Here is a 27,124-nt window from a genome sequence, read left to right as displayed (position 1 = left end):
TGAGGTGATACTTCAATGTAGTTTTTGAAGCGATTTGCATTTCTCTCATAATTAGTATGTTAAGTATCTTTTCATGTGCTTATTGATCAACTGTGTGGCTTCTTTGGGGAAATGTCTACTAAGATCTTCTGCCCTTTTTTGATTGGGTGGGTTGTTTTGTTTTTTTTTGATATTGAGTTGTATGAACTGTTTATATATTTTGGAAATTAAGTCCTTGTTGGTTTCTTCCCTTGCAAATAATTCCTCCCTGTTTGTAGGTTGTCCTTTTGTTTTGTTGATGGTTTCCTTTGCTGTGCAAAAGCTTATAATTTGATTAGGTCCCATATTTGTTTATTCTTGCTTTTATTTCTTTTGCCTTGGGAGGCCGATCTAAGAAAATATTGCTGGAATTCCCTGGTGGTGCAGTGGGTTAAGGATCCAGCATTGTCACTGCTGTGGTATAGGTTCAATCCCTGACCCAGGAACTTTGGCATGGCACAGCCATGGCCAAAAAAAAAGAAAAAATACTGCTATGATTTATGTCAGAGAATATTTTGCCTATGTTCTCTTCTAGGAGTTTTGCAGTGTCGTGCCGTATATTTCAGTCTTTAAACCATTTTGAGCTTATTTTTTTGTGTGTCATGAGAGGGTGTGTTCTAACTTAATTGATTGACCTGCGACTGTCCAGCTTTCTCAACATGACTTGCTGAAGAGACTTAGATTTCTCTATTGTGTCAAAACACAGGATTTCTCTATTGTGTATTCTCACCTCCTTTGTCAAAGATTAATTGACCATGGGTGTGTGGGTTTATTTCTGGGCCCTCTGTTCTGTTCCACTGATCTATACATCTGTTTTTGTGTCAATACTACACTGTTTTGTTGACTGTGGCTTTGTAGTCTTGCGGGCATTAAATTTTACACAAAGAGCCTTCCAGGAAGGGCAGATACCTCTGAGAACAGAGTAGTCAACTGGGAAATGGTGCTGAAAAAAACCTCATAGCAGAGAAAAGTATTCGTAAAAACCAGGAACTGGAGAGTGAAAATTGGGTTTTTGAGGAATTTAAAAAAAGTCTGGCTTTGCCTATCAAGAAGAAAGTATAAAGTGGATCATTTCCCACTCCATGGCTACTTGGAATGGAAGAGGAGAGGAATCCTGAAAAGACAGAGGTCATTTTTTTTTTTTTTCTTTTGGTCTTTTTAGGGCCACACCTGTGGCATATGGAGGTTCCCAGGCTAGGGGTCCAATTGGAGCTGTAGTCCCCGGCCTACACCACAGCCACAGTAACTCAGGATTTGAGCCTCATCTTCTACCTATACCACAGCTCAGGGCAATGTTGGATCCTTAACCCACTGAGCGAGGCCTGGGATCGAACCCGCGTCCTCATGGATACTAGTAGGGTTTGTTACTGCTGAGCCCCAGTGGGAACTCTCAAGACAGAGTTCTTATACCAGAAAGATGGAGAAAAATTCTGGGGAGTTCTCACCATGGCTCTGATTCAACCCCTGGCCTGGGAACCTCCATAAGCTGTGGGTGTGTCCCCCAAAAGACAAAACATTTTTAAAAAAGCAAAATTCTGAAGTGACTGAATTACCTTAAATTGGTAAGATGAAGCTTCCCACCATAACCAGAAATAGGAACATAACAACTAAGTTAGTTACAATGAAATATCTAGAAGTTACGTTTGTAAAATACAACGCACTCCCCCACAAAGCACTCGCCATGCCCTCCTCTCCCAGGCACCTGGAACAGAGGGGCACTGGGTCCTTCTAAGGAAATTCTCATGAGGTTTGATTCTTAAGTGACTCAGAGATGAAATCGATAGGGACCCACCTCACTCCAGCTTTGAGTCTGTGGTTGCTAGTTCCTGGTGGGGAAGTGATGGTGCAAAAAGATGGTAAGCCAGGGGCCTGTCTCACTGGCCCCGTCATACCCGTCCCTTCACGTGTGGGTCAGAGAGAGACAGAGAGGCAGAGAGACAGAGACATAAGAGAGAGACAGAGACATAAGAGAGAGACAGAAGCAGAGAGAGATGAGAGAGACAGAGAGAGAGAAAGGCAGATAGAGGCAGAGACAGAGACACAAGAGAGACAGAGAGAGACGAGAGAGACAGATATAGACAGAGAGAGACAGCGAGATAGAAAACAGAGAGGAAGAGACAGAAAGACAGAGACAGAGAGACAAAGACAGAGACAGAAAGGCAGAGAGACAGAGACACATAAGAGACAGGCAGAGAAAGATGAGAGAGACAGAGAGACAGAAAGGCAGATAGAGGCAGACAGAGACACAAGAGAGACAGAGAGAGACGAGAGAGAGAGACAGATATAGACAGAGAGAGAGAGACAGAAAGACAGAGGAAGAGACAGAGACATGTGAGAAAGACAGAGAGACATAGAGACAGACAGAGGAAGAGGCAGAGAGACAGAGACAGAGACACAGAGAGACAGAGACAGAAAGACAGACAGACACATAAGAGAGAGACAGAGGCAGAGAGAGATGAGAGAGACAGAGAGACAGAAAGGCAGATAGAGGCAGAGACAGAGACACAAGAGAGAGACAGAGAGAGACACAGAGACAGAGAGAGAGACAGAAGGCTTACCCACCGAGAGGATGGCTGTGCAGACTGGGAATCAAAACCTCAGCCCCACTGCCTCTGCACGGGGAGTGGTGTTCGTGACTCGGGGCCCCCCGCTTACCAGACGCCTCCCTTTTCATCATAGAAGGTGGCGTGGCCGGAGTTGTTGACAAGGGCCCGGATACACGTCTTTCTACTGTCTTCCAGGATGATGTACGTGAACTTGCCCTCTTTCATACTGAGGATGAGCACAGCCAGGTGTCCTGAAGGGTAACTGGGAGACGGTTAAGGCACCAACAGTCTCTTGGGAGCCCGGCGAAGGCAGAGCCCAGCAGAGGATGCGGGCTTCAGTAAAACCCATGCCCCGGCCCCAAATCAGAGACTTTTTGGTATCAAATGTGTCAACTGGAGTGTCCCTGTGGGCCAGTGGATACTGTATCTGGCCTGATCCATCAGGAAAGAGAATTTGGAAGACAGTCTCATTGGGGTAGAGAATTAATTTTCCATCACCTTGAGGTACCTGGGAAGAAGAGAAAAGCCTGTGAAAAGGGCCCAGGGGCTGACGGGCCCAAATCAGAGCAGGTGTTGTCACTAGAGGGCTTGGGCTCAGTCTCCTTATCTCTGATGCCCACGTGCCACCCACCCATCACCACCACCAACTTGCTGGGGATTCCGGATGGGAAACGTCTCAGACGCCTCAGTTTATCTATGTGCTGAGGAGGGTGAGCTGGATCACTGTGTGTGTGTGTGTGTGTGTGTGCAGATTTTATACTATTAGTTCATTGACTACTATGGTGGAGTTCCCATTGCGGTGCAGTGGAAACGAAGCCAACTAGGAACCATGAGGTTGCAGGTTCGATCCCTGGCCTTGCTCAGTGGGTTGAGGATCCGGCGTTGCCATGAGCTGTGGTGTAGGTTGCAGATGCGGCTCAAATCTGGTGTTGCTGTGGCTGTGGTGTAGGCCTGCGGTTACAGCTCTGATTAGACCCTAGCCTGGGAACCTCCACATGCAGTGGGTGCGGCCCTCAAAAGACAAAAGACCAAAAAAACAAAACAAAACAAAACAAAACTATCGTGGTTATTGGTTGTATTCATTTCCTAGTGCTGCCACAGCCCCAGGCAGTTTAAAACTCTAGAACTGTATTCTCTGATGGTTGTGGTCCGACAATGGGGCCTCAGCAGGGTGGGTTCTCTTCAAGGCTCTGAGGAAGAATCCCTCCCAGGCCTCTCTCGTAGCTTCTGGTGATGACCCACCATGCTTACCGCTCCTTGGTTTGAACACTCACGGTTCCAGCATCTGCCGCATCTTCCCTGCGTCTCTGTGTCTTCACGTGGCGTCGTCTTGTAAGGACACCAGTCGTGCTGGGTTAGAGGCCACCTGCTCCACTATGACCTCATCTTAACTGCCTCCATCCTCAAAGACTGATTTTCCAATAAGGTCATATTCTGAGGCCCTGGGGGTTAGGCCTTAAACATTTTTTTTTTGCGGGGGGTGGGGGGGGTGGGGGCAAAGTTCAACCCACGACACTGGGATATTCAGGTATCAGGTATTTCTTTCTCTGCTGCCTTTTTTTTTGTTTGTTTTGTTTTCCATTTGACACAATGATTAGCACTGCTGTCGGTACGGCCTTTATTGTTGTCTTAAAATTTTTTTCATTAAAATGTAGTTGATTTACCATGTTTCTGGTGTGCAGCAAAGTGATTCAGTTTGCTGCACACCAGAAACACAGTAAATGTATCTGGCCCGATACACACGTGTGTATGTAAAACTGATTCTTTTTCAGATCATTTTCCATTATAGGTTATTGTAAGATATTGAATGTGATTCCCTGTGCTATGCAGTAGGTCCTTGTTGCTTATCTATTGCATATGGTATTTTATTTCTTCTTGAATAAGTTTAGTGAGTTGTATTTTCCTGTGAAATTGTTTATGTAAAGTTTCAAATTCCATAAAAATTTTGTGATACAATATTTAAAAAAAACCTCTCTACTGTCTCTTAGTCGTGGCCTTGTCTTCATTCTTTATAGTAGTTTTTATGCCTTTTCTTTTTTGTTTTTCTGGATCAATCTTGCCCGGAGATTTGCCTATTTTACTAGTCTTTTCAAAGAGCCAGTTTTTAGTTTGCTTATTCTATTATTTGTTTCCTAGTGTATCAATATCTGTTCCTGTCATTATTTTTTATATACATCTGCCTCCTGTGGGTTTTCTATATTATTAATTCAGCTCTAATCCCTTGAGTTGAATGGTGAGCTCATTGATTGCCATCTTTCCTCTTCTTCACAAGCCTCTTCCTCCTCTTAATATAAGCATTTAAAGCGATAGCATTTCTGTGAAAACCTGCTTGAGCGGTTTCTCCCAAGTGTAGATGCTTATCTTTCATTTCATTCTGAATAGTTTCGAATTTCCAATATGAGTTCTCCTTTGACTCACAAGTTACTTACAACTGTGTTTTTAAATTTGCAGGTGCCCAAGGAGCTTTGGCTATATTGTTGTTGTTGTTATTTTTGATATTATTTGTTGCATTCGAGGCATATGGAAGATCCCAGGCAGGGATGGAATCCGAGCTGCAGCTGTAACCCATGCCACAGCTGCAGCAATGCTGGACGCTGTTATTATTACCAATTAAAATGCATGGGAGTAAGAGGACAGAGTCTATATGATATCAGCTCTTTAGTGTTTGCTGTGACTCATTCTGTGGCCAAGTGTGTCATTTCTTGCAGCTATTTCACGTGTGCTTGAAAAGAATGTGTGTCCCCATTGGAGCCCTGGGTTATCAGGATTGTTCTTCTCATGCTTCCTCCCCAGGGAACCCCCACCTCACTGACACCACACTCACTCTCTTCTTCTCATTTTCCAGTTTCTATTTGTGGTATTCCCTCTCTTACTTTCTTTTTTTTTTTTTTTTTTTTTTTCCTTCTTTTTATGGCTGCACCTGCAGCATATGGAGGTTCCCAGGCTAGGGGTCAAATAGGAGCTACAGCTGCTGACCTACACCACAGCCACAGCAACTCAGGATCCGAGCCTCATCTGCGACCTACACCACAACTCATGGCAATGCCAGATCCTTATACCCCCTGAGCGAGGCCAGGGATCAAACCCGCAACCTCATGGTTCCTAGTTGATTCATTTCCGCTGCGCCAGGATGGGAACTCTGTCCCTTACTTTCTTATATGCTCTGCTCTACATTTAAAAGGATGCTTTTTTTTACATTTTGTCTAAATTTCCCACCTGTTTGTAGCAGGACGATTTTCAGGTCATCTTGTATCCTGTGTTACTCTAGATGTCAGATCAGTGGTTTTCAAACTATCATTTTTAATAATCGAAGAATCCTTTGTTCAAGAGAGCTGACAGCTGGAGTTCCCGCTGTGGTGAAACAGGATCAGCAGCATCTCTGCAGCGCTGGGATGCAGGTTTGGGCCCCGGCCTGGCACAGTGGGTTTAGGACGTGGTATTGCCACAGCTGCAGCATAGGTTACAACAGCAGCTTGCATCTGATCCCTGGCCCCGGAACTTCATATGCCATGGGGTGGCCAAAAAAAAAAAAAAAAAGAAAAAGAAAAGAAAAGAAAGAAAGAAAGGAAGCAAGCAAGCTCACAGCAGAATACCAAAATTGAGATAAGACAAAGAGATGCAGCCATCTGAGGAGGAGCTGCTGTGGGCTCTCCAGGGCAAGGCCCCTCAGTGCCCAGGAACGGCTCCCTGGGGTGAGGTTGATGATTCTGTGACTGACTGTGCCACACGCAGCCCTGGGCAGCATTCTCCTTCCTCAACAGACCCTACAGAGGAGGCACTGCCATTGTCCCCGCTTAAGAGAGGCTAAACGACTGGCACCATGGGGCTATCCAGACGCCCACAACCTGCCCACCCCATCCCCTCCCAGGCTTGTTCTTGGAGATACCATGCCTCCAGCCATTAAGCTCCAGCCGCCTTGTCATTTGGTCTAAAAGTCACTGCTCTTTTTTTTTTTTTTTTTTAAGCTTTTTGGAGTTCCCATTGTGGCTCAGCAGAAACGAACCCAACTAATATCCATGAGGACTCGGGTTCCATCCCTGGCCTCGCTCAGTGGGTTAAGGATCAGGCGTTGCCGTGAACTGTGGTGTAGGTCGCAGACACGGCTCAGATCCTGCATTGTTGTGGTTGTGGTGTAGGCTGGCAGCTGTAGCTCCAATTCGACCCTAGGCTGAAAACCTGCATATGCCACAGGTCTGGCTGTAAAAAGAAAAAAAAAAAATTAAAAGGTGCTTTTTATTTTTTTTAATCATCACACCCACTGCATATGGAAGTTCCCAGGCCAGGGATCGAATCCAAGCCACAGCTATGACCTACGTCACGGTAACCCACTGTGCCAAGCCTGGGATCAAACCTTTGGAGATGCAGAGACAATGCTGGTTCCTTAACCCACCACACCACCGTGGGAACTCCTAAAATGGTGCTTTGTACAGACATCTGTGGTTGGTTTATGCCTGACAGTCCATAAGCAGCTGCTGGATATTGCTCATGGAAGAGGATTTTGTATTTGAGGTTTCATTTTCAAAAGCCATGTGAAAGCCAGACTTTTCCAGGATGCTTTCTTCTTGTCAAACTCACTTGTCGTGGAAGGACATTTTCCTAATGATGAGGACCTCGTGGGCAAAGAAAAATCTCTGACACAGAGGTAGAGTTGTCTGATTTTCTCTTACCAGGAAATACATCACAAACGGCACATCTAAAAGCCTAGGAGTTCCCGTTGCGACTCAGCGGTAACAAATACAACTAGTATCCATGAGGATGCAGGTTCGATCCCTGGCCTCGCTCAGTTGGGTTAAGGATCCAGTGTTGCCATGAGCTGTGGTGTAGGTCACAGACGTGGCTCGGATCCCGTGTTGCTGTGGCTGTGTCGTAGGCCGGCAGCTGTAGCTCCAAGTTGACCCCTAGCCTGGGAACTTCCATAAGCTATGGGTGTGGCCCTGAAAAAAAAGCAAGCAAAAAAAAAAAAAAGGTCTAAATCTCCTCACCATTTGCTTGGGGACAGAGTATGAGGCTCAGAGCTACAAGCTAAGAAAGAAGGGACCACATGGGCGGGGGTGGGGGAGGAGGACGGAGTTCACTGACCTGCTTAGCAAGAAACCAAGGAAGCTTCCATTGATGGATGGACTGGAGGGAGGCCGGGGCGATGGGAAAGCTGGTGGCCTTCTCTGAGGGCGCCCAAAGACCTGATCATCTGTTCTCTCTTACAACCTGGGAAGTGCCCTGCCTTTCCCTTAACTCCTCCCTCTGTCCGCAGGCGTGTTCACTGGTCCCTCGCACTTGTCTTCTACACGCAGCCGTGAGAGATGAAGGGATGCTGAGCTTCCCATCCCTTCTCGGAAGCCGAAAGGGTCCATGCCTTGGTTGACCTTGTTGGTTTCTGGTTCTCTCCACTTTCGCCAAGACTGAGCCCACCCTCCTCACTTTAAGATGTTCAATTGGTTTGCTTCTCGGGGCAAATGCTTTGGGTTTCCCTCTGGACCCGCAGCAGGCGTGCCGTTCCCAGCGCTCTTGCATCCGGGTGCGGTCCTGTGACTCGTTTTGAGGGTTGGAATGTAAGCCGTGGCTCTGGCTTCACTTCCTGTCTGTGTAGCTGGACACGATGAACTGCAAGACGGTGGAGACCATGGTGAAAGAGCCTGGCTTCCCGAGAGCCAGGCTTGAGGAAGCCACTCCAGAGCCACCAGCCTCAAATCGGATGGGGCGGGAGCAGGAAACACGCTTCTGGTTATTAAGCCTCTTAGCTTGGGAATCGTTTGTTCCAGCAGCTGAGAAACGCTGCCTTGACTAATAACACAGCCTCTGTGTCCTTGAGACAGTCACCCACGTGTTTCTGGGTCTCCCTTTCTTCAACTGTAAAGGGAAGATAAGACTGCCACACCCATCCCTCGGGACGGCTGGGGAAAAGCTGGGCTGACATTATACGCAGGGATGCTTCATACCCTGTGTGATGTTACATAAATTTCATTTCCATTCGTTTCCTGGTGTTCTCCAGTTTAGTAAATGATAACACAGCTTGTTTTCAGTGCTTAGGCCAGAATTTGTAGTTCCATCTTTTTGTCTTCTCTTTCTCTCACACCCTACTTCCAACTCAGTGAGAAGTCCTCTTGATGCTTCCTTCAAAAAATATGCCAAGGCAGGAGTTCCTGTTGTTGGGCAGTGGAAAGGAACCCCACGAGGAAACTCGAGGTAGCGGGTTTCATCCCTGGCCTCGTTCAGTGGGTTAAGGCTCCGGCATTGCCATGAGCTGCAATGTAGGTTGCAGATGAGGCTCGGATCCCGCGTTGCTGTGACTGTGGTGTAGGCCGGCAGCTCTAGCTCTGATTCGACCCCTAGCCTGGGAACCTTCATATGCTGCACCTGCAGCCCTAAAAAGCAAAAAACAAAACCCAAAAAAAAACCCTGAGGCAGACAGCTTTTCACCACCCTATGGAAATGCCTATTGTCTCTCGCTTGCATTGGTGTCTGGCTCTCAACTGGACTTTCTGCCTTTATTTTTGTTCCTTAAGCCTATTCCCCATGCAGCAGCCAGAAAGATTCTCCTGGAGCATAAGCCAGATGATGTTTCTCCCCTGCTCTGGACCCTCCGATGGCTTCACAGCATCCTTAGGATAAAACCATGACCCACAAGGCTCTACCTGATCTGGGGAGCCGAACTCATTCCCATCCATCTCTCACTCGCTTACAGCTGTCCTTGAGGCAGAGGCCTCAGGGCCTTTGCACTTGTTAGCTCTGCCTACAACGCCCTTCCCCCAGATATCTAGTGGCTCCCTCTGGTCATGCCAGTCTAGGCTCAAAGGGCACTTCCCCAATTGCCCTAAAGCTATGAGAGCCACTCTTCTCTCTCAGCCCAACACCTTGAGAGTCCTGTATGCTGCCTTCCTGCCCATGGCACCCAACAATGCCTGACGTGGCAGTGAACAAAATCGTGTGTATCCACTTCTCCTCAACTGGAACCTAAGTTCCATGGGTTCAGGGACTTTGTTTGTTCGCCCTCGTATCTCCAGCACCTAGAAGAGCGCCAGGGGCATAGTAGGTGCTCAGTACATCTTTACAGAAGGTATAAAGTCTAGCACGTCTTCCTAATTCCCATTTCAGCGCCTCATTTTTGAGCTTCAGACCTGATGATCAGCTCACTCCGAGTGACTAATATTTTTTTTTTTTTTTTTGGTCTTTTTGCTATTTCTTGGGCCGCTCCCACAGCATATGGAGATTCCCAGGCTAGGGGTCTAATCGGAGCCGTAGCCACCAGCCTACACCAGAGCCACAGCAACGCGGGATCCAAGCCGCATCTGCAACCTGCACCACAGCTCACGGCAACGCCGGATCCTTAACCCACTGAGCAAGGGCAGGGACCGAACCCGCAACCTCATGGTTCCTAGTCAGATTCGTTAACCACTGCGCCACGACGGGAACTCCTGAGTGACTAATATTTTGAGACTAGTTTTTATTTATGGCTTTATAGTATCCATCTTTATACCTACACCATGTGATTGATTTTTAAAAGTAGGCTTGCTGTTTTAGAGCAGGTCATAGCAAAACTGAGCAGAAAGTACCGAGATTCCCCCTAGGCCCTCTGTCCACCCACACACATGCAGCCTCCCCACCATCAGCGTAGCTTTTACGGTCACATCACCATCACCCGGAGTCTATAGTTTGCACTGGGGTTCCCTCCTGTGTTCTACCTTCTGTGGATTTGTACAAATGCACAACGACAGGTCTCCACCATTATAACATCATACAGAGTATGTGCACTGCCCTAAAAACGCTCTGGGCTCCTCCTACTCATTCCTTCTCCCAAAGCCCTGGCAACCGCTGATCTTGAGTTGCCTCCATAGTTTTGCACTGTCTATCAAGTCATATCATTGGAATCCTACGGTGTGTAGCCTTTTCGGATGGACTTCCTTGATTTAGTAGGATAAAGTTGTCTTTATATATGACCATGTCTTTTTATGGCCTGATAGCTCACTTTTCAGCACCGAGTAATATTCCATTGTATGGCAGTACCACAGTTACCTATGTATTCACCAAGTGATTGTTTTTTAATATAGATTTTAAATTCATTAGAGGAGGGACCTATATACTATCTATTTCCTTTACTCCCAACCCCATCCAATTGCTTAATACAGCCCCTACAAAGAGAAGAGTCTCAGTGACCCAGTAAAAGTCCCAGTCAGTCTGGGATACCCCACAGGCTCGCTGTGCCTCTGTCTATGGAACACATTTTTGTTGTTGGTATTCACGTTGTGTATTGGTCCTGAGAGCTCCCCGATGGTATGTACATGTCTTACCTGAACCCCCCAAACCTCTGCCCAAAGTTAAAACACCGAGGCGCTGCCACACTTACCGGAATCTTGCTCTTTATCCAGTCTGTATCGATTTCTAACGCCTTACGGGGAACATGAGATTTTTTGACTTTTTTCCCAGGCTCCTTGACTTCGGGTTGATCACATAAACGATACGTGCAAGTAGTCCCTGTAGCCCTGAGGTGCGTTACATCTTTGGTAGAAAAGAGAAAGAAAACTTAGATCTCTTTCTCTCTCTCTCTTTTTTTCTTTCTTCTCTCTCCATCTCTTTCTCTTAAGGCACCAATGAGAGTTTGAGGATTTGGGATATTGGCCATGTTCCCCCAGGCTCTCTCATTTTCTTTTCATTCATTCATTCATTCATTCAGTACACATTTATTAAGGGCCTGTGATGTGCCAGCCCAGTGCCAGGTACCAAGTATCACTGTGAAGACCACCCAGTCCACTAAGGATGTGAGGGGTGACACGCCGGCCATATGCCAATAACCAGCATGGGTGCTGGTTCTGTTAATTGAAAAAGTCTAAAGTGCAGAGTCATCCTCCCCAAAGAAACATACCTACCTTAAACATGTTATTATTATTTTTTTATATATATCTTTTTTTATGTAATTTTTTTTATTTTCCCACTGTACAGCAAGGGGGTCAGGTTATCCTTACATGTATACATTACAATTACATTTTTTCCCCCAGCCTTTCTTCTGTTGCAACATGAGTATCTAGACAAAGTTCTCAATGCTATTCAGCAGGATCTCCTTGTAAATCTATTCTAAGTTGTGTCTGATAAGCCCAAGCTCCCGATCCCTCCCACGCCCTCCCTCTCCCATCAGGCAGCCACAAGTCTTTTCTCCAAGTCCATGATTTTCTTTTCTGAGGAGATGTTCATTTGTGCTGGATATTAGATTCCAGTTATAAGTGATATCATATGGTATTTGTCTTTGTCTTTCTGGCTCATTTCACTCAGGATGAGATTCTCTAGTTCCATCCATGTTGCTGCAAATGGCATTATGTCATCCTTTTTTATGGCTGAATAGTATTCCATTGTGTATATATACCACCTCTTCCGAATCCAATCATCTGTCGATGGACATTTGGGTTGTTTCCATGTCCTGGCTATTGTGAATAGTGCTGCAATGAACATGCGGGTGCACGTGTCTCTTTTAAGTAGAGTTTTGTCCAGATAGATGCCAAGAGTGGGATTGCGGGGTCATATGGAAGTTCTATGTATAGATTTCTAAAGTATCTCCAAACTGTTCTCCATAGTGGCTGTACCAGTTTACATTCCCACCAGCAGTGCAGGAGGGTTCCCTTTTCTCCACAGCCCCTCCAGCCCTTGTTATTTGTGGATTTATTAATGATGGCCATTCTGACTGGTGTGAGGTGGTATCTCATGGTAGTTTTGATTTGCATTTCTCTTATAACCAGCGATGCGGAGCATTTTTTCATGTGTTTGTTGGCCATCTGTATATCTTCTTTGGAGAAATGTCTGTTCAGGTCTTTTGCCCATTTTTCCATTGATTGATTGGTTTTTTTGCTGTTGGGTTGTATAAGTTGCTTATATATTCTAGAGATTAAGCCCTTGTCAGTTGCATCATTTGAAACTATTTTCTCCCATTCTGTAAGTTGTCTTTTTGTTTTCTTTTGGGTTTCCTTTGCTGTGCAAAAGCTTTTCAGTTTGATGAGGTCCCATGGGTTTATTTTTGCTCTAATTTCTATTGCTTTGGGAGACTGAGCTGAGAAAATATTCATGATGTTGATGACAGAGAGTGTTTTGCCTATGTTTTCTTCTAGGAGTTTGATGGTGTCCTGTCGTATATTTAAGTCTTTCAGCCATTTGGAGTTTATTTTTGTGCATGGTGTGAGGGTGTGTTCTAGTTTCATTGCTTTGCATGCAGCTGTCCAGGTTTCCCAGCAATGCTTGCTGAATAGACTTTCTTTTTCCCATTTTATGTTCTTGCCTCCCTTGTCAAAGATTAATTGACCGTAGGTGTCAGGGTTTATTTCCGGATTCTCTATTCTGTTCCATTGGTCTGTCTATCTGTTTTGATACCAGTACCACACTGTTTTGATGACTGTGGCTTTGTAGTATTTCTTGAAGTCTGGGAGAGTTATGCCTCCTGCTTGGTTTTTGTTTCTCAGGATTGCTTTGGCGATTCTGGGTCTTTTGTTGTTCCATATAAATGTTTGGATTGTTTGTTCTAGTTCTGTGAACAATGTCATGGGTAATTTGATAGGGATTGCATTGAATCTGTAGATTGCTTTGGATAGTATGGCCATTTTTACAATATTGATTTTCCCAATCCAGGAACATGGAATATCTTTCCATTTCTTTACATCTTCTTTGATTTCTTTGATTAAGGTTTTATAGTTTTCGGCATATAGGTCCTTTACCTCTTTGGTCAGGTGTATTCCGAGGTATTTGATTTTGTGAGGTACAATTTTAAAAGGTATCGTATTTTTGTATTCCTTTTCTAATATTTCATTGCTGGTATATAGAAATGCAACTGACTTCTGAATGTTAATCTTATATCCTGCTACTTTGCTGAATTTATTAATCAGTTCAAGTAGTTTTGGGGTCGAGTCCTTAGGGTTTAAAATGTATAGTATCATGTCATCTGCATACAGTGACAGTTTTATCTCTTCTCTTCCTATATGGATGCCTTTTATTTCTTTTGTTTGTCTAATTGCTGTGGCTAGGACTTCCAAAACTATGTTGAAGAGCAGTGGTGAGAGTGGGCATCCCTGTCTTGTTCCAGATTTAAACATGTTATTTTAACATAAAACATAAATGAGTATTAAGACACCTTTTTTTTTTTTTTTTTTTTTTCTGCACGTACAGCATATGGAGGTTCCCAGGCTAGGGGTCTAATGGGGCTACAGCTGCCGGCCTACACCACAGCCACAGCAACGCCAGATTTGAGCCTCGTCTTTGACCTACACCCCAGCTCATGACACCAGATCCCCAACCCACCGAGTGAGGCCAGGGATCGAACCCTGCAACCTCATGGTGCCAAGTAGGATTTGTTTCTGCTGCATCGCAACGGGAACTCCCACAGCATTTTTAAATGTAGGGCTCTGCATTCATTTTTACTCACACCCTATACATAATTTATTATCTATAACTTTCAGCTTTGGCGATTTCTTAATAGTCTGAGTGCAGGATTGTAGATCTAAAAAAATTTTTCTGGAGTAAGTTCCCTGGTGGCGCAATGGGTTGAGGATCCCGTGTTGTTACTGCTGTGGCTCCGGTTGCAGCTGTACTGTAGGTTCATCCCTGACCCTGGAACTTCTGCATGGGTGCGGCCCCCCCCCAAAATTTCTGTGTATTCCTCAACCTTTTATGGATGTTTGGCCCACATCTAGCTCAAAGCGGTTTTTTTAAAAGCTGTTTTCTTATTGAGTCTTTTAAAAGCATCCTGTTTAGATTTCACAGCAACAAGTTTCTTTTTACCTTCATTTTGGTCCATTTCTATAACAGTGGAATTTTGGAAGTAAATTGCTGAGGACCACCAAGGAGCAACACTGCTGTCCCCTCCCCCATCCCTTGGTGGGAGGGGACCACTTGGGTGCAGTGGTAGGAGGAGCTTCCAGTAGCAGCAGGGATGCTCTTCCCAGGAAGGGGGCGGGGCCTCCTTGGGGGCAGGGTTTGGGGAGGTCAGTTAAGACCGCTCGGTTGGCGCCCCACTGGGGCCACGACGACGGTGCTGGAGGGCGTGACCGCCTGTTGACCTGCAAGCTGGTCGGGGGCAATGGATGCCTCCCCACCCTCTTCCCTGGAGGGAGAGGTCCTTGGAATGGACGACCTCCCCTCGTTCCCACCGCGGGGAGTCCTTGGGGGTCCTTTTCCAGGATGCAGCCCTGAGAGAGGCGTGCCTTTAGCCCACCTGGATGAATAAGTGCCTGAAGCCACTGAAGCCAGGTGAGGCCTCCAGGGGAACTTTAAGCCTCTGGAGGGCAGGGATGGAAGTCTCCTCATCTTATGCCACCCAAGACAAGCATTTGGTGTAAGTTCCCTTGCTTTTCTGGAGGTTCCCAGGCTAGGGGTCCAATCGGAGCTGTAGCTGCCGGCCTACACCACAGCCACAGCAAAGCAGATCCGGCGTCTGCGACCTACGCCACAGCTCACGGCAACACCGGATCCTCAACCCACTGAGCGAGACCAGGGATCGAACCTGTGTCCTCATGGATACTAGTCAGTTTCCTTTCCACTGAGCCACTATGGGAACTTCCCCCACCCCACCGGCCCCTGCTTTTAAGCCTGCCGCTTACCGTTCTGGAGCCTTCTGCCTCTGGGGAGCATCAAACTCCGAATTTCACGCGGGAAACTCCGAGCTTATCAACCAACACAGCGGGTGCCGGGAGAGTCCCCAGGGGCCTCAACGAGGCCGAAGGTGGAGGCCACTCCAGGTGGAAGTGATCTCTCATGTGCGCGGTGGAGTTCCTGGCATCTGGGCGCAGTGGTTGAAGGCTGGCGGGGGGCGGGCTCAGTGATGCCATGTGACTCGGGAGGAGGCGGGGCTAGATCATTGCTTTCTTCCCGTGCTGGATAAATAGCTATTGTGAAGTCGGGTGCCCTAAACTGTCCTAGGTGTCTAGGGACTCTGCAGTCCCTGCTGCCCTCGTAGGGGAGGTGGATGCTGGGCAAGTGAACAGATAAAAATTGCACGTGCCAGGGGCTAGGAGCTCCCTAAAGAAACATTAAGTGGGTGAGAAGGATGCATAGTGATATGAGTGTGTGTGTGTGTGTGTACCGGTTTATAAAGGGTAGTCAAAGGAACGGTTTCTTAGAAGGTGACATTCAGCAGAGACCTGATGAAAGTGAGGGAGCAAACCCCAGGATATTGGAGTGAGGGTGCTGCAGGCGGAGGACAGCAAGTCCAAAGGCCCTGTGGCGGGAATGCCTGGCCCATCTGATGACTCACAAAAAATCCAGTGTGTCTGGAGAGGGCAAAGTGAGGGCCTTCTAAGCGACATGGGGGATGTGGGATTTTCCTGAGGCAGTGGCAGGCCCGGGAAGAGTTTTAGATTATGCTGGGAATCGTGTGAAGAAAGGACTGAGAGAGGAGAAGATGCAAGTCGGAGACCCTGGGGAAACTAAGGGGTGTGAGGTAGTGTCACTGAGATGGAGCCACAGCTGTGGCCTAGGGGCATCTGAGGAACTAACAGGGCTGCCCGCTAGGGCTCTGAAGAGGGCACTTTGCCCAGGAAGACGAGAGAGGTGGGCGGGGGCTGCGTTGGTGAAAGACCCTCTTGAGAAGTTTGGAAGCGGGTCTCAGTCTCCCCCTGAGGAGCCCCTTCTCCACCACCCACTGGCAGAACTAAATGATCAAGAAAGAGCAGACCCGAGCCCAGCTACCGTTCCTGAGTATCCATTTGAAATTAATAGAGAGGAGTTCCCATCGTGGGGCAGCAGAAGTGAATCCGACTGGGAACCATGAGGTTGCAGGTTCGATCCCTGGCCTTGCTCAGTGAGTTAAGGATGTGGCGTTGCTGTTTGCTGTGGTGTGGGTCATAGACAAGGCTCGGATCCTGCATTGCTGTGGCTGTGGCTTAGGCTGGCAGCTGTAACTCCGATTACACCCCTAGCCTGGGAACCTCCATATGCCGTGGGTGCAGCCCTAAAAAGACAAAAATAAAATAAAATAATGCCCTTATTTAAAAAAAAAAGAAATTAATATAAAGTATTTTTGAAATGGTAATGATGAAAGAGGACATTGGTATGCTTATTTTTTTTTTTTCCCACCTGAATGCTAAAATCATAGATGTTCTGGTTTGTGCTGTATATCTGGTCCTGCTTTTACTGGGGAGAGGCATTAGGCTCCTTAAAACGGGTTCGTGCTGCCTTCAGAGACCTGGCAGTTTGCTCTGAAATGATGCTGCATGGAGCCTGCTGCCTCGTGGAAGGCAGAAGTCCTGTGTCCTCCACACGGGGAGCTTTGCATGGGATGGCTCATGACACGAGCTGGCTAGTGTTCTCCAGGCGAGATGGCTCTGAATAGGAGAGGCTACATCATCTGAGAGGCTACGTGCAAAATGAAAACGCAGGGATTGTTGTTGTAAAATTATTAAGACTTTCAAGACAGTGACGGCAGAGCATTAAAGCAAGCACAGAGCGCTCAGTGTGTCTGCAGGGGTCACGTGCCCTGAAGCCAGGCTTGGCTTGGAAATCGGAGGGTTGAGGGACAGGAGGCTGTGTGCCTGGGACATCAGATGCTGGCCTGGATCCTGGAAGCAATCGGGTCTGTATCTCAGAGGAGGCCGGGAGGTTTCTTTGGGGCTGGCTGTACCCTGGTCTGAAGGCATGCCTCTTAACAGTTAGAAATGCAGCTTTTCTGTATAAAAAGCTCAAACTTTGTAGCCTTCAGTTGTCCAGTGGAGCAGGGAGTGGGCAGGGGGCATGGCAAAGCCCTAGAGGAATCCAGCCACATTGAATTGCATTCTCTGGCCTACCTGGGCACATGACAGTAGCGTATCCTGAAAAGCCTTAATTCCCCAAAAGGAGCAAAAAAATCATGCCTGCCTACATCTATTCAAAAAATACTTATGGAGTGTCTACTGTGTACCTGGCCAAGGTGCCAAGGGATGAAAGACACAGGGGAGTTCCCCCTCGTGGCAGAGCGGTTAACGAACCTGACTGGGATCCATGGGGACCGGGTTTGATCCCTGGCCTCGCTCAGTGGGTTAAGGATCTGGCATGGCCGTGAGCTGTGGTGTAGGTCGCAGACATGGCTCTGATCCCCAGTTGCTGTGGCTGTGGCTGTGGTTGCGGCTGGCAGCTGTAGCTCCGATTCGACCCCCAGCCTGGGAACCTCCATATGCTGCAGGTTGGCCCTAAAATAGAGAGGAAAAAAAAAAAAAAAAAGACACAGGGTCTGTGGCCCAAAGGGAACAGAAATATAAGCAGCAGACAAGCCCAACAGAATGAGTATAATGATGTTTGTTGTGGTGGTTTTGGCTGCAGAGCCTCTGAAACCCCCTCCTTGTTTGGGGGTACCCCGTTGTGTGTGTCTTGGTGGGAGGCAGGGCCCGCCCTCTGTGAAACTGATGGGGGCGATTCCTTCTTCTTCCTGCCACCTGACTCCAACGGGGATATAAGACTTAGGCTTTGAAGGCCTTTTTCATCCCCAGACACCCCAGCCTTTTGCGGTTCATTGATGAGCCCTGGGTCTGACCTGAGGGGCCTGGGCAAGAGTGTGGTTTATCTCAGGTGGGTGATCTCAGGGAAGTTGCTTAGTGTCTCAGCCTAAATGTCTTTCTTTCTTTTTCTTTTTTTGCCTTTCTGATTCCTGTCCACTGATTTATTTAAAAATTTAAAAGTTAGAGTCGATTGACATTGCTCTGTCAATTTCTGCTGTACGGAAGAGTGACCCAGTCATACATCTATACTCATTCTCTTTCCCATGTTTCTTTATCCTACTTCACGTGGCTCCGCAGGTTCATTGGAATCAGACAGTGTGGGTGAAATTACCTGGCCGCAGCAGTCACTCCGTAGGAGTCAGGCATATGTTTGTCCTGGCGGGGGGGGGGGGGGGGGAGACAGGAACACTTCCTAGAGAGGCGTCTGGGGCTGTGTCCTGGCTCAGCCAGAAAAGGCACCAGGATGGATTAGGTATGTCCGCTGTGGGTATTGTTGCCATTTCTACGTTAGTTGGATCTAGTGATGGAAAAGACATCCCATATGATGGTGGTTTTTTTTTTTTTTTTTTTTTGGCTTTTTAGGGCTGTACCCGTGCCATATGGAGGTTCAGCCAGGCTAGGGGTTGAATCAGAGCTGTAGCTGTTGGTCTATGCCACAGCAACTCGGGATCCTTAACCCACTGAGCAAAGCCACGGATTGAACCTACGTCCTCATGGATATTAGATTTGTTTCTGCTGAGCCGCCTCAGGAACTCCTGTATGGTGGTTTGAAGTTTCTGAAGTAAGCAGCCTGATAACTCAGGCCCTTGGCTCAAGCTTTCCCTGGTCAGCCTCCCAAACTGGCAACCAGCATGATTGGCAGAGCTGCACAGCTGGACCTCAGAGGCTTCAGTATCTGGTAAAGGGCCCTTCCTTCCTCCCTCCCTCCTTTCTTTTTTTCCTTCTTTCTTTCACCACACTAGCAGCACAGGGAGGTTCCCAGGCTAGGGGTCCAATGGGAGCTGTAGCCACTAGCCTACACCACAGCCACAGCCAGGCCAGATTTGAGTCATGTCTGCGACCTACACCACAGCTCACGGCAACACCGGATCCTTAACCCACTGAGCAAGACCAGAGATCGAACCTGCATCCTCAAGGATGCTAGACAGGGTTGTTAACCACTGAGCCACAATGGGACTCGGCTATTTCCTTCTTAAACTTTGTGTTAATAATGACTTCGTGGAGCCCCCCAAAACTAGGCTAGATCCCCTCCTGCATGATCCATAGTATCCCCTTCCCACCATGGCATCAACCATTCTATATGTGAATTCCCTGCTTTCTTATTTATCCTCACCCCCTGCCCTCCCCAGCCCCATCACCACCACAGGATAAGCACGTAGAGGTCCTAGACCATGTGGCAGCGCCCCCTGCCCCTGCATCATCATCATCAAGTCTCAGGCCGTGTCCAGCTTGCTCAGGATTTTATCCCCAGCAGCTGAGACCTTACTAGCGTTTCTGCCTCCTTTTTCTTTTTTGTCTTTTCTGGGGCTGCACCCGGGCAAATGGAGGTTCCCAGGCTAGGGGTCTAATTGGAGCTATAGCTGCCGGCCTACGCCAGAGCCACAGCAACACAGGTTCCGAGCTGCATCTGCTCCACAGCTCACGGCCATGCCGGATCCTCAACCCACTGAGCAAGGCCAGGGATCGAACCCGCAACCTCGTGGTTCCTGGTCGGGTTCGTTAACCTCTGAACTTGACGGGAACTCCTCTGCCTCCTTTTCTGACATGGCAGAGGGTGGGAGGCAGCGAGATGCCCCCAGGAGGTGGAAATCACGGGATGGACAATGGGGGAGGGCTTCTTACGTTCACGTTTCCTCATAATCCAGAGGATTGCTTCCTTGTATTTTTCAAAGTTTTTCTTCAACCTAAAAGGAATGTGAATCATTAAAAGCTGAGACTCAATCCATCTTTACATTGTCCGGCTACAGTGTAGACAGTGCTAGGCCTGCTCCATCCTTTCACAGGCGGAGAGGTGAAGGATGGTGGCTCTGCTTCCGGACCCGGCTCCCTTCCAGTCTGTACCCAGGAATTCAGGGCCCGTCAGCGCTCTCACTGGCCTTCAACCCGGGCACCTGGGCTGATGCCCAGACCGTGCAAAATAAACTCAGGGGTCCTCATGGAAGCGAGGACAGGGCTGAGTGGTGCAAATGCAAGACCGGCTCTGTGAGGCAAACGCGTGCGGCTGGCTTTTTCTACAGCTTGAGCCCATTTCGGTGAAGACTGCGTTTGGAAATAGCTTAGAGAAACAGCACCATCTGTGAGCCGGACAGAGCCTCCTGAAACTCCTTGGCGTTTGGCAGGAAAAGTTCAAAGAAACTCACTCCGAAATGACTGGCACATTAAGGCAGAGCTCTTGAAACACAATCAAACCCCCCATCCCCTGTCATGTCAGTGCACAAAGCCAGGCATCCTGGCATCTCAGGGGCTTGGACTGTTTTATTTCCAAATAAGGGTGATCTCCAGGGGCCGCTGCCTTTCCTGGTTCTCAGATCTGAGCCTGTCGAAAGGGGCTCTGCCGGAAGGAGTGAGCGTCCCAGGCTTAATTGGATCTGAGGAGAAGGCCTTTGACAGGCCAGAGGGTAAGTTCTCAGTTCAGATTCCTTGAAGAGAGCATGATAATTTAACCCCAAGCAACCTCAGGAAGCAAAGAGCCTTTGCTGGAAAGGGCTGGGCTGTTTTGCCTGGCAGAGAGCAAAGGTTTATTAGAAGCAAGAGCAGAACTTGAGAACGAGCTCTTCACGGTCCATTTGTACCAAGTGTTATTTATTTGCACACCCTTTGAATGGGATGGAGGTTGTCACCTCACCAGCTGTCACCTGTGAAGGAGTAAGGCCTGAGGGGGAAGGTGGGATGAAGCCTGAAGGCTGAGAGCAGGATGCCGCGTGTATGTAAGGGTTCATTCCGTGGAGTTCCCAAAGTGGCTTAGCGGTAATGAACCGGACTAGTATCCCTGAGGATGCAGGTTCTATCCCTGGCCTCACTCAGTGGGTTAAGGATCTGGCATTGCCATGGGCTATGGTGTAGGTCACAGAGGTGGCTCAGATCTGCTGTGGCTGTGGCTGTGGCATAGGCTGGCAGCTGTAGCTATGATTCCACCTCTTCCCTGGGAACTTCCATGTGCCATGGGTGAGACTCTAAAAAAAAAAAAAAAAGAGTTAATTCCAGAGAGGGGATCCAGCCAGAGGCAGCCAAGCCTTTTGAGGAAGGGTCTCTCTTTGCCACCTTTACAAGCTAGTGGAATCCTTCTTAACTAGCTCCTCCGTGATTGAGGCTGGGTTACACACTGCTGCACAGCTGAGCACACAGTAGGTGCTCAGGAGATATTGACTGAGTGCGTTTAGGTTAGAATAAGCCTTGGTTATAGGCTTAGATGGGAAAGAAGGGAAGAAAGTGTCATGGGTGATACCGGCGAAGTGATTGGGGTATATTTGGGATCTGCTTTTTGCTGCTGTATAAGGATCTGAGCGTGTAGCAGTTCCTCATGCTTTGCCTTGTGGCTTTCGCCTCTCCTTTCCTAGAGAAACCCCAGGGGGCTCCGGCCCCAGGACCGAATTGAGCCCAAAGCAGAGGTGGCTGGCAGTCAGTCTCTTGCTGGTTTTGGTCAGAGCCTCCACTCACTAAGGAGGTTCTGCAGGGCTTCCCATTCCCTACAACCTGCTCCTTGGTGCCACTATTGGAGAGGCTGCCAGAGACCCACTGGATGCCTGACCTCGCCCTGGTTTGCCAAGGTTTCTGACAGCTGCTAAGTGAACGTCCAGGCTTCCGTGCACCACAGGCTGGACCTACAAACGGGTTTCCCAAGCATTTGGTGACCTGGGGTCGTGCCAACTAGAAGGACGCGGTGCCAGCAATGGTCCACAGGCAGCTCATCATTCCCTACTCCAAATGTGGGCTCTTGCCAGGAACCCCAGCTCAGTGAGGTTCAGGGCTTTCCCCCCCGCAGGGAGTGTGCAAAGCCAGTGGCTAGCCTGGGATAAGGCTAAGAAATGTCCAGGATCTCGATCTCCCATTGTCCCCTCTCTTGAAAGGCTCAGACCCAGACTGGCTCCCCAGACTCGCGTACAAGTTCACGGTTTCTTTGCAGCTTTTCCTGCGCTGGATTTCCAGCCTCTGCCACCGCCTCCCTTCGGTCCTCTCCTCCACGGCCCCTGCTAATAGATTTCATTGCTCTTCAGTTCTGGCAGCCAGATCATCTTGCCCCCTGACCCCTAATCTTGCCCTTGTCCTTGTGCCTGGCTTGTGCCTGCTCTTGGACGCAGGAGACCTGCCGGCCCTGGCCTTGCTCTGTTCTCCGGTGGCCCGATCTTCGCTTTCCCTGCTGCTCGCTCTGGCCTGCCTGATGCCACTGACCAAGCGCCCCCCTCTCTCCAGGCACTTACAGAATTCCCAGTTTCCTTCTGGCATCACTCTCCAGAAGACCCGTCACAGAAATGTCAGCATCCTCCTCCAGCTCGTTGCGAGCGCCATTTCTTTGAGCATGATTCTGAACACCGACTGGTAGGAGCTGGTCAGAACCTACAGAAGGACCGCGGAGGACACATCCGGAAAACAGGAATGAACGGTGTACTAGTTATCCCCATTCTCGCTCCCTAAGGTGCCAGATGAGATTTCAACATGTTATTCAAAAAGACAAAGGTGGGAACTGTAGGGTGGCTACCAAGATTTACTTTAAAAATGATTTCCAAGGAGTTCCCGTTGTGGCTCAGGGGGTTAAGGACCTGATGTTGTTTCTGAGGATGTGGGTTTGATCCCTGGCCTCCCTCACTAGGTTAAGGATCTAGGTTGCTGTGGCTGTGGCCTAGGCCTCAGCTGCAGCTCTGATTCGACCCCTGACCTGGGAACGTCTATATGCTGTCGGTACAGCTGAAAAAAGAAAAAAAAAAACAAAAAACTACTTCTATTATGATCACACTCTTTCCCCACTCCCTGATTCCCTCGAGATTTTTTTTTTTTAAATAGCAGCATACCAAGAAATCTTTTGTGCGCATGAAATTACCCTCTTCTTTGGAGTTCCCACTGAGGCTCAGCAGTAACGAACGTGACAGTATCCATGAGGACGTGGGTTCAATCCCCGGCCTCACTCAGTGGATTAAGGCTCTGGCATGGCTATGAGCTGTGGTGTAGGTTGCAGACATGGCTTGGATCACAGACATGGCTTGGATCTGGCATTGCTGTGGCTGTGGTGTAGGCTGGTGGCTACAACTCCGATTTGACCCCTAGACTGGGAACCTCCATGTGCTGTGGGGGCAGCCCTAAAAAGCAAAAAAAAAAAAAAAAGACCCTCTTCTTCCAAATGTGGAGATGGCTCTAGATAAGTTCCAGGAGTTCCCATGGCGCAGTGGTTAACGAATCCGATTAGGAACCATGAGGTTGCAGGTTCAATCCCTGGCCTTGCTCAGTGAGTTAAGGATCCGGCGCTGCCATGAGCTGTGGTGTAGATTGCAGATGCGGCTTATGCTGTGGCTGTGGCTGTGGTGTAGGCCAGTGGCTACAGCTCCGATTCGACCCCTAGCCTGGGAACCTGCAATGCCGCGGGAGTGGCCCTAGAAAAGGCAAAAAGACAAAAAAAAAAAAAAAAAAGGCTTCCATGCTTTAAAAGCATAGTAGGCTTTTTGAGTTGCAGGAAAGGCCAAGCTCTCAGCGGTTGGTTCTTTATTCAATGTGAAGGAGACCAGTCATCTTGAAAGCAGGGTAGCAGCTCGCACGTTCTTGCAGTGGACAGTTCGGTATTTAAAGATTCTTGCAAAGTAACGGCATCGTAAGGTGTTCTTTCATTTTGCACATTTGATCATCTGGCCCCAGTCTGTGATGCTACCCAGGACTCACCCACCAGGCTTTCTTTTTTGGATCCCTTTCGGTAGAAGGCGAAGTTGGCTTGCTGCCAAGGAGAACCTCCCGCTCCGGTCTGTCGCGTTGACCTGTTCCACTCCCGGCCGGGGTTGTAATGGTGGTGGTTTCGCATCTGATACCATGCAGTCTGCCGTTCACTTACCAGCCTCCTAGCCTAAGCGGGAGACCCACGTATCCAAAGTGGCCTGTGACCTGGGATAGGTAAAAGCATGTAGCTTGTAGTCCATTGGCTGGTTTTCCCACGCTGGGGAAAAGCCAGGGCCTCTCAGGTCTGGCTTGCTTGACCTCCAGCCTCTGCATGCTCCTGTCTCCACTGCTGGAGCTCGATTAGTTAAATACGGAGGCCCTGAGACTGAGGAGGCTCTAAGGCGGTGGTGCCCTAAGGAAGCCAAGCGAACCTAAGCTTGTAATTAATTGCCTCAAGGTTAGGAAATCGAAAGGCAGGGACCACCCGTCACAAGCAGCCCATCAGGCTTTAAGCTCCGGCCGATCATATGTCCGTTCCCCCCGCCCCCACCCCGCTCCTGCTGGTGGAGGGCTCTTAACCACTTGCAGTTTGGTGCTGTCTGATTTGAATCCATAAGGTTCAAACAAACTTTATTTTTTAGGGCCCCACCGCAGCATTTGGAGGTTCCCAGGCTAGGGGCCCAATCGGAAGTGCAGCTGCCAGCCTACACCACAGCCACAGCAACGCCAGATCCAAGCTGTGTCTGCAACCTACACCACAGCTCACGGCTGGATCCTGGGCCAGGGATCGAACGCGAAATCTCATGGATACTAGTCAGTTTTGTTACTACTGTGGGAACTCCCTCTCAACTTTATTTTTTATTTTTTTGGTTTTAAAATTTACTTATTTTTCTCATAATGATTTTCGTTTTTTCCATTATAGCTGGTTTACCGTGTTCTGTCAATTTTCTACTGCACAGTAAGGTGACCTAGTTACATATACATGTATACATTGTTTTTTCTCACATTCTCAGGCTCCGTTATAAGTGACCAGACTTAGTTCCCAGTGCTACACCACAGGATCCCTCTTCAATTTTTAAAACAGGCCTCAGGTATCTTTCTACCTGGAATGAATTGGCGTCTCAGGGCAGGTTGAAGTGACAGCGTGTGAACCCATATTTCCGCCTTTCAATTCCTCACCGTTGACAATCCCTCCCTTGAGATGGAGCATCGGCCGCCTTGCTCGAGCCATTGGTCTCTCGCCAGCCCCACTGGCTTCCATGCTTGGTTCACCAGAAAATACTGGGCCCCCTGTGGTGCACCAGACAGCAGACCCGATTGCTGGGCCTGGTTGAAGTTCTCATCCCAGCCAGGCTGTGCCACCCCACTCGATTTTTCCAGCACATGTGCCATCCTGTTTGTGTCCCCAGCCTGTACAGGAGAGCAGCCCTCGAGGTCAGGGTTAGGTGTTTAGTTGTACTGGGCGTGCAGGTGCCGGGGGCGGTGGGGGGGGGGGGCTCCCGTCCCCTGGGGCTCCTCCTCCTGGTGAATCTCTGGTTTTTGCAACCAAAAGAGTTTTGCACAGTTGGGTGTGTGATGCATGAGTGTGTCAGAGAGAGAGAGAGAGCGAACATGGAAGTGAACTGAAAACAGCAAAGGGGTTGAATTGTCAGAAGAAGCAAAGGGGGAGTTCCCGTCGTGGCTCAGTGGTTAACGAATCCGACTAGGAACCATGAGGTTGTGGGTTCAATCCCTGGCCTTGCTCAGTGGGTTAAGGATCCGGCGTTGCCGTGAGCTGTGGTGTAGGTTGCAGACGCGGCTCAGATCCTGTGTTGCTGTGGCTGTGGTGTAGGCGGCAGCTATAGCTTCGATTGGACCCCTAGCCTTAGAACCTCCATATGCTGCGGATGTGGCCCTAGAAAAGGCAAAAAGACAAAAAAAAAAAAAAAAAGACAAAAAGAAAAGAATAAGCAAAGGATGGGTTGACAGCCCCCATCCAAAGCCGAGGACCTCAGCTACCTCTCCCCAGTGTGTCCCTCAGTGGGTTCTGGCATCTTCCCCCATCCCCATCCCCAAAGGCCTCAGAAGTCCACGCAAACTTCGGCTGCAGGTACCATGTGGCATTCACTCCATCCCTTCTGTCCTGCTCTGGCCCCACTTGTCCACATCTGCCCCCTACGGCGTTGCTTGAGAAGCTGGGCTTCCTTGGCCGGAGAGCTGCCCATCACCGTGTGCCAGCGCTGGGCCACAGTGCTGCCTCGTATCTTCCAAAACTTCCCATCCTTGGAGACAGAGTGGTATAGACAGCAGGGGCACGTTTCCCCCGACTCTGTGCCTTACTTTGTCACCTGGGCAAAGCCCCCGAGATGGCAAGGTGCTTGTGACCGGAGCTCGCCTGCCCGGGCCACCTGTCACCTGGAACCTTCCCAGCATCCGGCCTCATCCATGACCTTGAACAGCTCCATGGAGGTGTCCCCTCCACCCGCAACTGCAGCCCGCAGACACCGTGGAACCTCAGCTGACAGGTGTGCTGGAGGTTTCTGAGTAATTTAAGTTTCTAATGAAAACAATTCTTTTTGATTTCAACTCTTGCTGAAAACTTCTAAAATGCCCGAGTTGACTTTCCCGTCTTAGTAAATCCAATGTGGTGAATCTAAGCTCAAGTAATCTTTTTGTCCTGCCTTTGACATGGTATTTCAGTATTTGAAGAGAGTTCTTTCTTTTTTTTCTTTCCTACTTCCACTGCCACTCGGCACATGAAGTCCCCAGGCCAGGGATCAAATTCGAGCCCAGTTGTGACCTATGCCACAGTGGTGGCAGTGGTACCTCCTTTAACCCTCTGTGCCAGGCCAGGGATCGAACCTGCATCCTGGTGCTGCAGAGACACCACCAATCCACTGCACCACAGTGGGCACTCCTGAAAAGCAATTCTTATTCATATAACATGGATAGAAGCAAGTCTAGAAAGTAAGAAATTCAGGGCTAAATAGGAACTGAGACCAGAAAATTTACTAATTAAAAAAAAAAAACCCTTCATGCCTAGGCTTCCCTGGCTCTTTTCTTTTGTAAGTTGAGAAAAATCCATTGGCTTAATTTTGGGTCCCAAGGACACAAGATTTCAGTCTTGTGATTATCGTTAGTAACTCCAATCGTGAGAAAGTTTCTAGTCATCGCGGGAAGGAGGTACAGCCTGGAGCAGCAGGTATGGTTACGTCTTAGAGGTCACTTGACACAGGAAATTAGAGCCACCAGGCTGTACAGCAGGCCCCGAGTCCATGCAGTGAAGACAAT

At 48.6% G+C, this 27,124-nt stretch overlaps 1 protein-coding gene across 1 annotated transcript in view; it reads right to left on the bottom strand.

Annotated features, from left to right (window-relative positions):
- ERICH6B (glutamate rich 6B) overlaps positions 1 to 27,124 on the bottom strand; it is an 80,470-nt gene that overhangs the window by 6,413 nt on the left and 46,933 nt on the right. The window contains 5 exon segments of the mRNA XM_021065392.1: positions 2,674 to 2,826; positions 2,987 to 3,072; positions 19,812 to 19,902; positions 22,417 to 22,501; positions 22,504 to 22,552. Coding sequence (XP_020921051.1) covers positions 2,674 to 2,826; positions 2,987 to 3,072; positions 19,812 to 19,902; positions 22,417 to 22,501; positions 22,504 to 22,552 — 464 coding nt within the window.

This window comes from Sus scrofa, chromosome 11, assembly GCF_000003025.6.
Source record: "Sus scrofa isolate TJ Tabasco breed Duroc chromosome 11, Sscrofa11.1, whole genome shotgun sequence".
Taxonomy (NCBI): domain Eukaryota; kingdom Metazoa; phylum Chordata; class Mammalia; order Artiodactyla; family Suidae; genus Sus; species Sus scrofa.
Note: the sequence above shows the minus strand (reverse complement) of the source record. Positions and strands in the feature narration are given on the sequence as shown.